The 13,735-nt window shown below is 72.2% G+C and overlaps 3 protein-coding genes across 4 annotated transcripts in view; 1 reads left to right on the top strand and 2 right to left on the bottom strand.

Annotated features, from left to right (window-relative positions):
- RPRD2 (regulation of nuclear pre-mRNA domain containing 2) overlaps positions 1-148 on the bottom strand; it is a 30,863-nt gene extending 30,715 nt beyond the window's left edge. For both annotated transcript variants that reach the window (XM_040538893.1, XM_040538895.1), the window contains exon 1: positions 23-148. The gene's annotated coding sequence lies outside the window, so the exon portion shown is untranslated. The remainder of the gene's footprint in view (positions 1-22) is intronic.
- Positions 104-9,524, top strand: CA14 (carbonic anhydrase 14). The gene is made up of 11 exons (XM_040538585.1): positions 104-185; positions 5,895-5,915; positions 6,610-6,789; positions 6,901-7,034; positions 7,916-8,011; positions 8,103-8,169; positions 8,290-8,447; positions 8,542-8,668; positions 8,811-8,831; positions 8,966-9,050; positions 9,184-9,524. Exons 1-11 carry the CDS (start codon positions 104-106, stop codon positions 9,257-9,259), a joined length of 1,047 nt encoding a protein of 348 aa, XP_040394519.1. The 3' UTR covers positions 9,260-9,524.
- A 500-nt stretch (positions 9,525-10,024) lies between these two features.
- Positions 10,025-13,682, bottom strand: APH1A (aph-1 homolog A, gamma-secretase subunit). The gene is made up of 7 exons (XM_040538943.1): positions 13,528-13,682; positions 12,508-12,678; positions 12,142-12,215; positions 11,592-11,714; positions 11,230-11,357; positions 10,686-10,809; positions 10,025-10,322 (listed from the first exon to the last, which is right to left on the bottom strand). Exons 1-7 carry the CDS (start codon positions 13,638-13,640, stop codon positions 10,258-10,260), a joined length of 798 nt encoding a protein of 265 aa, XP_040394877.1. The 5' UTR covers positions 13,641-13,682; the 3' UTR covers positions 10,025-10,257.
- Positions 13,683-13,735: the final 53 nt, after the last annotated feature.

Raw genomic sequence — 13,735 nt, 5'->3', positions numbered from 1 at the left:
TTGCCCCCCCCCCCCCCCGCACCTGCTGAGGGCCCCGTAGGCCGCGTCCACGTCGCCGTTGCGCACCATGACGGTGCGGCCCACGAAGCGCAGGTGGTTCGCCATGGCCCGGCGGCTCCGCTGCGGGGCGCCGGGACCGGACCGGACCGGACCGGACCGGACCGGACCGGACCGGACCGGACCGGGCCCCCCCCCCCCCCGGACGCTCCCGGTCCCCTCCGGGCCTCCCCCGGCTGCCTCCGCCCCGGGCTCCTCGCCCAGGCCGCTGCCCCGCCGCGCGCCCCGGAAGCGGAAGTCGCCCCCTTCTCTTTTCGAGGGCGTGGCTTGAGGAAACGGGCGTGGTTTAAGCGAAGGGGGCGTGGCTTCATGGGAAGGGGCGTGGCCAGCCCGCAGCGCGGCTTGGAGGGAGGGGGGAGGCTGGGAGGTGGGCGGGGCCTGTTGGAGCCACGCCCCCCCAGCGGGCGAAGGCGGGGGGTGTCTGAGGGGGGCGGGGGGGGGGAGCTGGGAGGGGGGCAGCGGGGCTGGGGGGGGGGGCGTGAGACCGCCGGGGGGGGCACCGGGGCTGAGGAGCGGCTGTGAGACCCCCCCCCAGGGGACGCCAGACATGGGGGGGCCCCATGAGACCCCCAGGGGGGCACCACAACAGGGGGGGGCTGTGAGACACCAGGGGGACACCAGAGCCGGGGGGGGGCCATGAGACCCCCCCAGGGGACACCAGAATGGGGGGGGGGGGGGCCATGACACCCCCGGGGGGACACCGAGGCTGGGGGGGGGGGGGGGATGAGACCCCCAGGGGGACACCACAACAGGGGGGGGCATAAGACCCCCAGGGGGACACCGGGGCTGAGGGGGGGGGCATAAGACCCCCGAAGGGACACCATAACCATGGGGGGGGCCATGAGACCCCCCCAGGGGGACACCAGACACGGGGGTGGCCGTAAGAGCCCCGGGGGGACACGAGAGCCCCAAGGGGACACCACAACGGGGGGGGGGGGGGCGTGAGACCCCCAGGGGGACACCGGGGCTGAGGGGGGGCCATGAGATGTGGGGGGGGGGGGGCATGAGACCCGCAAGGGGGACACTGGGGCTGGGGGGGGCCCCATGAGACCCCGAGGGGGACACCACACCCGGGGGGGGCCGTGAGACCCCCGGGGGGACACCAGGCCTTGCAGGGGGGGCTCTGGGTCCCCCCAAGGGGATACCAGGCGTGGGGGGGGGGGGGGGCAGGGCCTGCAGCCCCACCGGACCCCATGATGCACCCCCCCACCCTCAAATCCCCCCCCCATACGACCCCCCCCCCCCCCCAAAAGGGGACAAGGACACCGGCACCAGCGTGGCCCCGGCCGCTCCCGCCGCCGTTTATTGCTCCCGGGGGGGGGGGGGGGCTGGGATCAGGCTGGGGGTGGGGGGGGCACAGGACCATCCCCCCCCCCCCCAAAATGCAGGGAAGGCACAAGGCCGGGGCGAGGCCGTGCTGCGGGGGGGGCCCGCCCCCCGTGTCCCCCCCCCTCCCCCCCCGGGGACCCCAAAAAAGTGTGTGTGGGGGGGGGGGCTCCGCTGCCAGGGCAAGGCACAGCGCTCCTGGGGGGGGGGGGGGGGACACAACGACCCCACACGTGTCCGTGGGTTTGGGGGCACCCCAAAAGCGGCCCCCCCGCCCCCCCCCCCCAAAAAAAAAATAATAATAATAAATTGAAGAAAAATAAAAATCAGGAGAGAATCCAGGCGCTCGTCACGCGTCCGGCGCCGCGGGGGGGGGCGGGGGGTCCAGTCCGGGTTGGGGGGGGCCGTTTGGGGGGCCCCCCCCCCGTGGCGCGGCGTCCCCGAGGCGGCGGCGGCGTCCCCGTGGGGGCCGCGGCGGGCTCGGAGGCGGTCGTGGAGGAGCAGGAGGACGCCGACGGGGCTGGGCGAGGGTCCCCAGGCCCCCCCGGGGGGGTCGGGGTTTTGGGGGGGGTCGGTCCTGAGCTCCGGGGGGGGAACCGGGTTTGGGGGCGACGTGGGGGAACCAGCCCCGGAGCATCACCTCCACCTGCAGCAGCGTCCCCAGGTAGCGCGCCCTGCGGGAAGGGAGAGCGGCCCCGTAACCCCCCCCCCGGCCCCAAAAAGGGGGAAGGGGAGGGGGGGGGGGGGGGGGGGGGCCGCGGACCCCAAAACCTTTTTTTTTTTTTTTTTGGGGGGGGGGGGGCTCACCCCATTTCGGGTTTCTGCAGGACGCCGATGATCCTCTGGATCCGGTCCATGGCCACGCTCTGCTGGAAGGTGCTGAGCCCTGCGGGGAGCCCGGCGCTGGAAATGTGCTCCTGGGGGGGGTTTGGGGGGGGGGGGGGGGGGGTGGACACATTGGGGGGGGGGGTTGGGGTGGACACATGGGGTGGGGGGGCGCCCACCTTTGTCGTAGCGCCCCGTCTTGAGCCCGTTGAGCAGCTCCGTCAGCGGGCGGATGAAGCCCCGCAGCTCCCGGCACTGCGAGGCAGAGGGGGGGGGGGGGGGGGGGGGGGGCGGGGGGGCGCCGTCACCGCTGGGGGCTGCGCCGGGATCAGCTCCCCCCCCCCTCCCTCCCCCCCAAACACCCCAAGAGCCGCAGCTCCCCCCCCCCCCCCCAACAACCCACAGCTATCCCAAAAAAAACCCCACAGCTTCCCCAAATCGCCCCAAAACCCACGGCCCTCCCCAAACCCACCTCAAAACACCCCAAAACCCACAGACATCCCAAAACCCGCAGCCCCCCCAAAAACCCCAGCACACACACAGCCCCCCCCAAAACACCCCAAACCCACAGCCCCCCAAAACCCGAAGCCCCCCCAAAACCCACAGCCCCCCCCCCAAAACCCATGGTCTCCCCCAAAGCACCCCAAAACCTACAACCCCCCCAATCCCACAGCCGCCCCAAAACCACCCCAAAACCCCCCCCAGCGCCCCCAAAAACCCCAAAACCTCCCCCAAAAACCCCACAGCCACCCCAAAACCCACAGCCCCCCCAAAACACCCCAAAACCCATAGCCCCCCCCCAAAACCCATGGTCTCCCCCAAAGCACCCCAAAACCTACAACCCCCCCAATCCCACAGCTACCCCAAAACCACCCCAAAACCCCCCCCAGCGCCCCCAAAAACCCCAAAACCGCCCCCAAAAACCCCACAGCCCCCCCCAAACCCCCCCACCCCCCCCCAGCCTCCCGCGGGGCAGCCGAGGCAGCGCGGGACGCGGGGGCTTTTTTAGGGCCCCCCCCTCGCCCCCCCCCCCCCCGCCTTCATCCCCCAGCTTTTTCCTTCCAAAAACTCACTTTTTGGGCAAAAAGGCGGTCGCCGTCGGTCGCGGGGGGGGGGGGGGGGCCGGGGGCGGCTCCGGCGCAGGGCTCCCCGGTTTTGTGCCTCTTCCCCCCGGGGGGGGGCTCCCGGTGCCCCCCCGGCGGCCGCTTGCGGCCCCGGTCCGGTCCCTGGGGACCGTCGCGGGGTCGGGGGGGGCCCGGGGGGGAGCTCCGGGGGGGTCCCGGGGGGGGGCTCCGGGGGGGGCTCCGGGGGGGGGCTCCGGGGGGGTGTCCCCGCCTCGGCCCCGCCGTCGTTGCCGCGGGGGGGGGCCCCCGAGGGCTCCATGGCGGGGATCCGGGGGGGGGGGGGGGGAGAGGGGGGGGCGCCCCCGAAACGGGGCGGAATCACCTGAAAAAAAGGGGGAAAAAGGGAAAATTCGGGTAAAAAATGGAACCGGCGTTCGGCGCGGTTCGGGGGGGGGGGGTTCCCCTCCCGGTGCCGCCCCCCCGGGCCCCCCCCCACCCCCGGCAGCCGGTACCGGCGGCTCCACGCCCCCACCTGCTGCCGGTGGCCCGGTGCCGGTGTCGCTGTCCCGGTACCGACGTCCCGGGGTCCCGGTGCCTACGTCCCGGTACTGATCTCTCGGTCCCGGCGTGGACGCCCCGGTGCCGGTGCCAACGTCCCTGTCCCGGTGCCGGTGTCTGTGTCCCGGGATCGGTGTCCCGGTGCCCCGGTGCGGGTGTCCCGGTGCCGGTCCCGGTGTGGATGTCCGGGTCCTGGTCCCGGTGCCGGCGTCCCGGTGCCGATGTCACGATCCCGGTGTCAGTGTCCCGCTTCGGTGCCGGTCCCGGTGCCGGTATCGATGTCCCGGTGCCGGTGTCGGTACTGGTGTCCCGGTGCCGGTCCCGGTGTCCCGGTGCCGGTCTCGATGTCTGGACCCGGTGCCGGTGCCGGTTGCTCGCTCCCGGTCTCGATGTCCCGGTCCCGGTGCTGACGTCCCGGTTCGGTGCCGGTGTCCCGGTGCCGGTATCGATGTCCCGGTGCCGGTGCCACTACCTCGGTGCCCCCGTCCCGGTGCCCCCGTCCCCGTCCCGGTGACCCGGTCCCGGTCCGGGTCCCGCTGTCCCGGTCCCGTCCCCGCCGTCCCCGTCTCGGGCCCGGTCCCGGCGCCGGTTCCGCCCCGGCCGCGGCCGCCCCACGCGGACACGTGCACGGCCGCACGTGCCTCCCGCGGCGCCCCGCCCCCCCCGCGCTCCCATTGGCTGCCTCGCCCCCGGCAGCGGGCGGGGCCTCGGCTTCGCCCCCCGCCCCCTCGCCCCCCATTGGGTGGCGCGCCCGCCCGCCGTGCCCAATGCGGCGGCCGCCTCGCGCCCATTGGCTGCGAGGGGGAGGGCCGCGGCCACGCCCCTCCATGTGGCCACGCGGAAGCTGGGTACCGCCCACCCCCCCGGAAGGCCAATGGGAAGCGGCCTCCGGATTGCGTCGCGGGCGGCGCAGCCAATGGGAGGGCGCGGCCTCGCCTCGGCGCCCGTTACATAATGGGCGGGGGAGGGGGAGGGGGGGGCAGGCGCGTGTGCGCCCACGTGGGGGCGGGGCGGGGCGGGAGGCGCGCGCGGGGGCGGGCGCGGGAACGGGAGCGCGCGGGGGCGGCGGGAGCGCGCGCGATGGCACGCGGGGAGGGGCGGGGAGAGAAGGGGAGGAGAGGGGGCGGGGCAGCGCCACCCCCCCCCCCAGTGCCCCCTGAGCCCCCCCCCGGCACCTGGAGCCCCCCCGGCCCCCCAATGACCCCCAGCGCCCCCCAGCCCCCCCCCGGACCCCCAACCCCCCCCCCCAAAGCCCCCCCGGGACTCCTGAGTCCCCCCCCAACCTCCCCCCAAGACCTCAACATCCCTCAAGCCCCCCCCAGGACCCCCAACACCCCCCAGGACCCCCAACACCCCTCCGGGCCCCCCCCCCAGCCTCCCCCCGGACCCCCAACATCCCCCAAGCCCCCCCAACAACGGCCCCCCCAAGAGCCCCAATGCCCCCCCAACACCCCCTAAGCCCCCCCCCGGACCCCCAACGCCCCCCAGGACCCCCAACGCCCCCCCAAGACCCTCAACATCCCCCAAGCCCCCCCAAGACCCCCAACGTCCCCCCAACACCTCCTAAGTCCCCCCCCCGACCCCCAACACCCCCCAGGACCCCCTACACCCCCCAGCCCCCTCCGAGCCCCCCAGCCCCGCCCCCTCCCCCCCTCCCCAACCTCTCCCTCCCTCCCCATCCCCCCCCCACTCGGGGGGGCCCCGTCCCCCCGGGGGTATTAAAGCGGGGGCCGACGGCACCCGGCCCCACTGCCCCCCCCCCCCCCCCCACCATGCTGCGCACCCTGCTGCTGCTCCTGGGGGGCCTGGCCCCCGCGCTCCCCACTGGTGAGTGCCCCCCCCCCCAGCACCCCAACCCGCCCCCCCCAGCACCCCACTCCCCCATTTTCCCATTTCCTCAGGAATTCCCCCCAAATCGGGGCTCAGCTGCCCCCGGCAAGCTCGCCCCACTCTGCAGCTCCCCCCCCCCCAGTTTCGGGGGGGGGGCATGGGGAGGGGGCCCCCCCACCCAAAACCTTGCCCCCCCCCCCCAAGAGTCCCCCAACACCTCTCCTTCCTCCGCAGGTCCCCACTGGACGTACGAGGGTGAGTGGGGCTGGGAGGGGGGGGGTGTCAGCACCCCTGGGGGCCATCCCTGCCCCCCCCCCCCCAAACCTCCCGTGTCCCCATCCCAGACCCCCCCCCCCAGAAGCAGGGGTCCAGCCGAGGACACCCCCCCCCCCATGCAGCGTTCCCCCCAGTTCGGGAAGACGCCGGGTGGGCGACCACCCCCCTAAAACCCCCGTTTCCCCCCCAAATTGGGGCGCTGCTGCATGGGCGACAGCCCCCCCATATCCTTGTGTGTGTCCCCCCCCCCCCCCAAAAAAAAAAAAAACCACCCACCGGTGCGCTCCAATGGGCCCATTGTGCTCCTTTACGTAAGGCGCGGGGCCCCGCTCCGGCTGCCAAATCCAATTAGGGTCTGGCCAAATCCCCGTTAAGCCCCCCCCCGGTGCCCCCCCCCCCCCCAGGGGACGGGGATCCCCCGGGTGCCGTCGCTGCGGGCTCAGCCCGGGGCAGCTTTGTCCCCGCTTCCCCACCCGGAACAAAATCTCCCCGAAAAGATTCGCGGGCGGTGGGAACGTCCCTATGGGGTTGGGTTTTGGGGTTTTTTTATAGGGTGGGGGGAAATTGGGGGGGGGGGGGGGGAGGAAACTGGGGGGAAATGAGGGTATTTAGGGCCCGAGCGTGGCTGCGAGAGGTGGGGGGGGGGGAACCCACGGGGGCCCGGTGCCCGCAGGTCCCCGGGGACAGCGGCACTGGCCCGAGGGGCACCCAGCGTGCGGGGGCCGCTCCCAATCCCCCATCGACATCGGGACGCGGCGGGCGCTGCCGGACCCCTCGCTGCCCCCCCTGCGCCCCGTGGGCTACGGCCGCCCCCCTGCCGCCGCCTTCGGCCTCGCCAACAACGGCCACACCGGTGAGCGGCTACCGGGGGGGGAACACGACGTGGGGGTGCTCATAGGGGTCCCAGCTCAGCGCCCCCCCCCGCCCCGTTCCCCCCCCCGTGTACCCCCCCGTCCCTATATAGCGGTGCTGGCGCTGCCGCCCTCGCTGCGCCTGGGGGGGCTGCCCCGCAGCTTCGCGGCCGCTCAGCTCCATTTCCATTGGGGCCGAAATGGGGGGGCCGAGCACCTCCTGGATGGGTACCGGGCACCCGCCGAGGTACGGGGGTGGCCCCCGAGGGGGGGGCTGCTGGCGGGGGTAGGAGGGGAAGGGGGCGGGAGTGGGGTGGGAAGGGGGCTTGGTGCGGGGATCGGTGTGGGATTGGGGTTAGGGTGGGGGGCTGGTGCGGGAAGGGGGCCCGGTGTGGGAATCGGTGCGGGACTGGGGTCAGGGTGGGATCTGGTGTGGGAACGGGGCCCGGTGCGGGAATCGGTGTGGAATTGGGGTTAGGGTGGGGGGCTGGTGCGGGAACGGGGCCTGGTGTGGGAATCAGCACGGGAACAGGTCCTGGTGCGGGAAACGGGCACGGGAACAGGGCCTGGGGTGGGAATCCCCATGGGAACGGGTGCGGGAACGGGGCTGGGTGCAGGAAAGGGGGGCGGGAACAGGGCCTGGGGTGGGAATGGGTCTGGGTCGGGAAACGGTCGCGGGAACAGGTCCTGGAGTGGGAATCAGCACGGGAACGGGTGCGGGAATGGGGCTGGGTTGGGGAATGGGTACGGGAACGGGTCCTGGTGTGGGAATCCCCATGGGAACGGGTGCAGGAAGGGGTCTGGGGCTGGGAAACGGGTACGGGGACGGGTCCTGGTGTGGGAATCGGCACGGGAATGGGGGTGGGGGTTGGAATCCGGTGCAGGAACAGGTCTGGGGGTGAGAATCCGCATTGGAAGAGGAGCGGGAACGGGTCCGGGTGCGGGAAACAGGCGCAGGAACGGGGTCTGGGAACGGGTCCGGGTGTGGGAATCAGGTGCAGAGGGAAGGGGTCCTGCTGCGGGAACTGGGAACGGGCGCGGGAAGGGGCCGGGGCAGGACGCAGGGCACCAGCTGGGGGGGGTTGGGGGGGGGGGCACACCGGGGGACCCCCCCCCCTGCGCCCGCAGATGCACGTGGTGCACTACGACGCCGAGCGCTACGCCAACGCCAGCGAGGCCCAGCACCACGCGGCCGGGCTGGCCGTGCTGGGCGTCCTGCTGGAGGTACGCGGGTCGGGACCCCCCCCCCCAGCCACCCCCAAACCCCGTCGGCACGGCCCTGACCCCCCCCCCCACCCCCAAATTCTCCGCTCAGGCCGGCGACGAGCCCAACCCAGCCTACGACAACATCCTGAGCCACCTCGGCAGCATCCGCTACGCCGGTGAGGCGGCGCCGCGCGAGCGAGGGGGCAGCGCTTGGGAGACAGCGGGGGCGGCACCTCCTGGGGGGGGGGGGGGGTCTCAAACCGGTTCCCCCCCCCCCCCCCCACTTTTTCTCGCAGGGCAGACGACCTCCGTCCCCTCCTTCAGCGTGCGGGACCTGCTGCCCGAGCGCCTGGACCGCTACTACCGCTACAACGGCTCCCTCACCACCCCGCCCTGCTTCCAGAGCGTCCTCTGGACCGTCTTCCAGCAGCCCGTCCGCATCGGCCGGGCCCAGGTACAGGCTTTGGGGTGGTGGTGGTGGTGGGGAATTTAGGGGGGGGGGGGGGCACCCCCTGAAGCCCCCCCCCCCCCCCCGCGTCCCGTTTCAGCTGGAGCAGCTGCGGGGTTCCCTTTACGCCACGGCGGCCGACGAGCCCGCGCCCGAGCGGCTGGAGGAGAATTTTCGGGCCCCCCAGGACCTCAACCAGCGGCTGGTGCTGTCGTCCTTCGCCAGCGGTGAGAGCTGCCCCAGGGGACGGGGTGGGATGAGGGGGGGGGGACACACACAGCGGCTCCCCCCCCCCCCCCCACAACAGCCCCGGAGCCCCCAGCAAGGGCACGAGGCCGCGGTGGGCAGCAGTGGCTCTTCCCCTTGCAGGTCCCGAGGGATATTCGACCGGTACGGCACAGGCAGAGAGGCTGGGGGGGGTGCGGGGGGGCATCCCTTTGCCCCCCACCCAAGCCTCCGAGCTGTTTTTTTTCGTTTGTTTTTGTTTTTTTTTTGGGGGGGGGGGGGGGGGTGGGGTCACGCAGGTGAAGTCGTCGCCATCGTCTTCGGCACCGTCTTCGGCTGCCTCGGCCTCTTCCTCGCCGTCCATTTCGTGAGCAAGAGGCTCCGGTGAGAGCCGACCCCCCCCCCCCACCCCCCGACAAGCCCTGGTCCCGGCGGGGGGGGGGGCCAGGACCCCCCCCAATTCTCCCCCCCCCCCATCCCGAGGGGCTCTCACCTCGGCCCTTCTCCCCCGAGGCAGCGCGAGGAGCAGGCAGCACCAGGACGTCGTCTTCAAAGCCTCCTCGCGCCGCTCGGCCGAGAGCCACCGGCCCTGAGCCAGGATGCGCCCAGCCGCCCCCCCCGCCCTCCCCCCGAGAAAAAAGGGTGCTGGGGGGGGCTCGCCCCCATCCCCCCCCCCCCAAGGCTGGCAGCTCCTGCCCTGCCCCCGCTGCACGCCAAGCCCCTTCCCCCCCCCCGCGCAGGGGCTGGGAGCAGAGCAGGAGGGGGGGGGGGGGGGAGTCGCCGACCCCGTTCCCACCCCGACCCCATCCCACGAAGCTCCTCGGTGCCACGCAGTCACTATTAAAAGGGTTTTACTCTCAATCAGAAAAATAATTTAACACCCCCCCACTCCCCCCCCCCCCCCACAATGCACGCAGCAGGGTAACGAGCGCTCCCAGACGCTTAGAAAAGACCCCAAACGGGAGAGCAGCGAGCGGCGGGGGGCAGAGGGGGGGGTCCCAAAAACCCCCTCAGCGATCGCCCCGCTCCCAGGGACCGTACGGGATGCTCTGGGGGGGGGGGGGGGAGCCTCACAGCCCCTCACGCTGGGAAAGGGGACAAGGGTGGGGCCCTGCCCCGAGCCCGGTGGCACCGCAGCAGCCCTGGGGCTGTCCCCGGGATCTTCTCCCACCCCGCGCTTGCCCTGAGGGGGTGCCCTGTAAGGAAAGGCTAACGGGAAGTCGCTAACGAAGCTAACGGGGGCGCGACGGCAAGGGTGGGACACGGACGGCCCCAAAAGCCCCCCCCCCCCCGGAGAGGGACGCGGGGAAGGGCCTGGGGCTCGGAGCCAAGTTTGTGCCCCAGCCCCGGGGCAGGACGGGCGGAGAGGGCTCGGCCTTGCCCGGCGGAGCCGGCCGGGAGCTTGGGAGGAACAAAAACTCCCCGAGGCCCCACGCGGAGGCTGCCCCGGTCCAGGGGTTGGGGGTGTGGGGGGGGGCGGGGGGGGCATCGCCCCGGTGCCGCTCGGAGCCCCGGGATCGTCCAGCTGCCGAGAGGGGGGCACTTGGGGGGCGGAGGCGGCGCGGGCGGGCAGGGCTGCCGTCGTCGACGCTCACTCCTCGAAAGGCACCTGCAGCGCTGAGTACAGCATCACGCGGCTGTCGGCCTCCTGCTTACCTGCGGGGGGGCGGGGGGGGGGAGAAAAGTCCCAGGCAGAGCGAGGATGAGGAGGGCGAGAGGTCGGCAACAGAGGGGGGCAGGGGCATTTTTTTTTTTTTGGGGGGGGGGGGCGGTTCATAGAAACCCTGATCAGGCAGGAGATGCGGCCACCACCCCAGAGGGAGGCAGGGCCAGGTTGAGACCCGTCCTCGCGTCCCCACGGCCCGCGGTCATCCCCGCGCCCCGGCAGCCGTGCCCGAGCCTCCCGCGCACCCGTGGGACACGCAGAGAGCCCCCAGAAAATCCCCGTTTGCCAACGGTGACCCCCCCTCCCCCCCCGCCCCGTGCCAGCCACCCCGCCCTGCCCAGCCCGGCCCTTACAGGAGAGGCACTTGAGGACGTTGCGGAAGGAGCCCCCGGCCGTGACGAAGGCCCAGACGCCCATGCAGACGGTGATGATGTAAATGGGGACCAGGCTGGCCTCATACCAGGGGTTCAGGAACGTCTGGGGGGGACGGGGGGGGGGGACAGAGAGCTGGGTGAGGAGCGGCGCCGCCCGCCCGCCGCCTCCGCAGCCCTCCCGAAACGGGAGCACGGCGACGGCGGAGCCAGGAGCCCCCCGCGCGGCGGAGCTCCGGTAAGCCCGCCTCAAATTCCTGCCTCGAGGTTTCCCACCAGGAGCTTAGCGGCTAATCCTCCGGCTGACCCCGCGGGCCTTCGTTAGCCCCGCTTAAATCCCGCTTCCCCCGAGCGGGCTGGAGCCGCACCGGGAGGGCTGCGACTCGCCCCACCTCCCAGGCAGAGATTTAGGGAGCGGGAAACGCCGCTGGGTGCTCCCGCGGTCCCCTCCCTGTCCCCAGAGGGGCGTCCGGTGACGCCAACGGCCGCTTCATTTCGGGGGGAGCCCCTGGCGCATCCAACTCACCAGCCCCGACGTGGCGAGGTGACTGGCGACCACCACCCCCAGGCACCAGTAGCGGCGTCTTTCGCAGGCGTCGAAGAAAATCACTCCCCAGAAGGTGTGGAGCAGAACCACGGCCATGGTGAGGAACGCTGCGGGGGGGAAAAGAGAGCGACACGGCGTCACCGCCTCACCTCCACCGACTGCTGGGCTTTTTTTTTTTGGGGGGGGGGGGGGGCTCCCTCACGCGTTTGGGAGGCGCCAGTGGCAAAATTGTGCCTCGTGCGACTGCTTCGGGGGGCGAACGCCACGGGCTCCGCCGCGCAGAGCTGCAACAAGCGGCCGAGAGCCCCGCCCGCGGCTCCGCGTCTGCCCCCAGGCCTCACCGGAGGTGATGAAGTAGTACGGCGAGTCCCCGTGGATCCCGACGATGCCCGGCCCGATGGAGTCAGCCAGGATGTTAATGACGGAGAAGACGCCGCTGATGATGCCGAAGGACAGGCCGGACACTGCGGAGGGAGAAGGAAATCAGCCGAGACCGACCGTGGCTGGGCTACACCGCAGCCCGCGGCCCCTCAGCCCGCCCTGGGGGCTCGCAGCCCCCTGGGGGTGCGGGAGCAGAACCAGGCTGAGGCCCTTAACGATGCACAGACAGATCGCCAGGAAGAAAACTCAAGTAGCAAATTAATCAGCGGGACACATCGCCAGCTAGACGACCTTTAAGGTCCCCACCCACTCAGACCAGCACTCTCGGTGCCCGCAGACGCTCCCCGCTCCCCAGATTGCCCAGGGAAAGGCAGAAAAGAGAATCGGGGAGGCCGAGTGAACCCGGTGGCCTCACGGTCGCTGCCGCGGGTCTCTGAAAGCCGAGCGTCCCGCTGCCAGGAGCGCACAGAGGCCAAGGGGTGCCCAACGCCTGCCCGGGCTCGCGCTCACCGTAGGCCATCTGCTTGAGGGAGATGGGCGACCGGCCGTCCTCGCTGATCGTGGCCAAGCCTTCGTCCGCTTTCCTGCTCGGGAAGGGGAGAGAGCGTGAGCAGGCGGGCAGGAACCGGGCCTGCACGGGGCTCTGCGCTGCAGAGGGAGCTTTCGCAAACGGGAGAGGGGACGGGGGGGTTATAAACGAGTCAGGAGCAAGAGAGAAAAGCCCCGGTGCAGGATCTAAGGAGGCTTTGGGGGGTTGCCCGGACAAAAAGCAGCAGTTGGCGCCGACCCGAACCCGAGAGGGCCGCGGACGAGGGATGCTTGGGGAGCCGGCCACGGGGGCTCTGTGAGGAGCGCTGCCCCCAGCCGGGCTCTTACTTCAGCAGCTTGAAGTAGGCGAATCTGAAAGCCTCCTGCAGCAGGACGGAGACGGCCGCCCCGAAGACGAGGAGGCCGTACTGAAGCTTGGCGTCCTCCCGGTCGCTGAGGTGGACGGAAACGAACCAGATGAGGGACGCCAGCAGCAGCGACACCAGCCAGAAAAACGCCCTGCGGAGGGAGAGGAACAAGGAGCTGAGACAGGGACCCCCCTGCGGTGCTTCCCCTCGCGAGCCAGTGGCCAGAATTGCACGAGGACGCACGGCTCGATCGGAGGCTGCTCGGCTTTGTCCTGGCTCCGGGTCAGGACAGGTCCTGGCTCAAGGAGGCGGCTGAAAAATCAAACGGGTTGGGAGACCGAAATCTTCCCTTTTCCTTTCAGGGCCACCACAACCTTCTCCGAGGACAGCTGCTGCCCTCCGAGGCGCTCGGCGCTACGCCCAGTGAAGGCCAAATGGAGGCCCGGCCTCGAGAGAAGAAAAGTGCCCCCACATCTCCCCATGGCACCCAAAAAAGTGCCCCCCCCATCTCCCCGCGGCACCCAAAAAGCCACAAAGAAGGGCTGGCAGCTTGGCCGGCCCCCACGCGAGGGACGGTGCCACCGGGCGGAGGCTGCGTGGGTTAAAGCCCTGTTAGTGGGGGGGGAGGCCACGGCCTCCAGGCACCTCCCTGGCATTGAGGCTGGCAGAGGCAGATGTGGGGAGCCCCCAAAAGCGCGTCCTGGGGGGTCGGGGGCTGCGGGGACCGACTCAGACCAGCGCCGAGGCGCAGGAGAAATGGAAGACCCCAGAGGGGAGGCTGAGCCTCACCACAGCTCGCCCCAAATCCCTCCTGGCAGCCTCCCCGAGCCCCCTTCCCCCCCCCCCACCCCCCCCCCCCAAACCCCAGAGGCTGCCTCACAGCCCGGGGCCCCCCAGAGACCCCCAAACGCCCCCCAAAGGGGCAGCCTCCCCAAAGGGGCACCCCGTATGGGGGCGGCCTCCCCCGGGGCGGCCCCCCCCCCCCCCCCGGCCCCCTCACCCCGCCACCAGGATGATGACCCGCAACGGCTCCGCCGCCACCGTCAGCAGGACGAGGGCGAGCGCGGGCCCGAAGGCGATGCCCGCGCACCCGAAGAAGACGGCGGCCCCCATGGCGGCGGCGGGGGGGGGGGGGGGGGGCGGGGGGGGGGGGCCGGGGGGCGGGGCACGACGGGAGTTGTAGTCCTGGAAGGGGAAGGGGGCGGTGA

This window comes from Cygnus olor, chromosome 28 (genome assembly GCF_009769625.2).
Source record: "Cygnus olor isolate bCygOlo1 chromosome 28, bCygOlo1.pri.v2, whole genome shotgun sequence".
Taxonomy (NCBI): domain Eukaryota; kingdom Metazoa; phylum Chordata; class Aves; order Anseriformes; family Anatidae; genus Cygnus; species Cygnus olor.
This window is presented reverse-complemented; position numbering and strand designations above follow the sequence as displayed.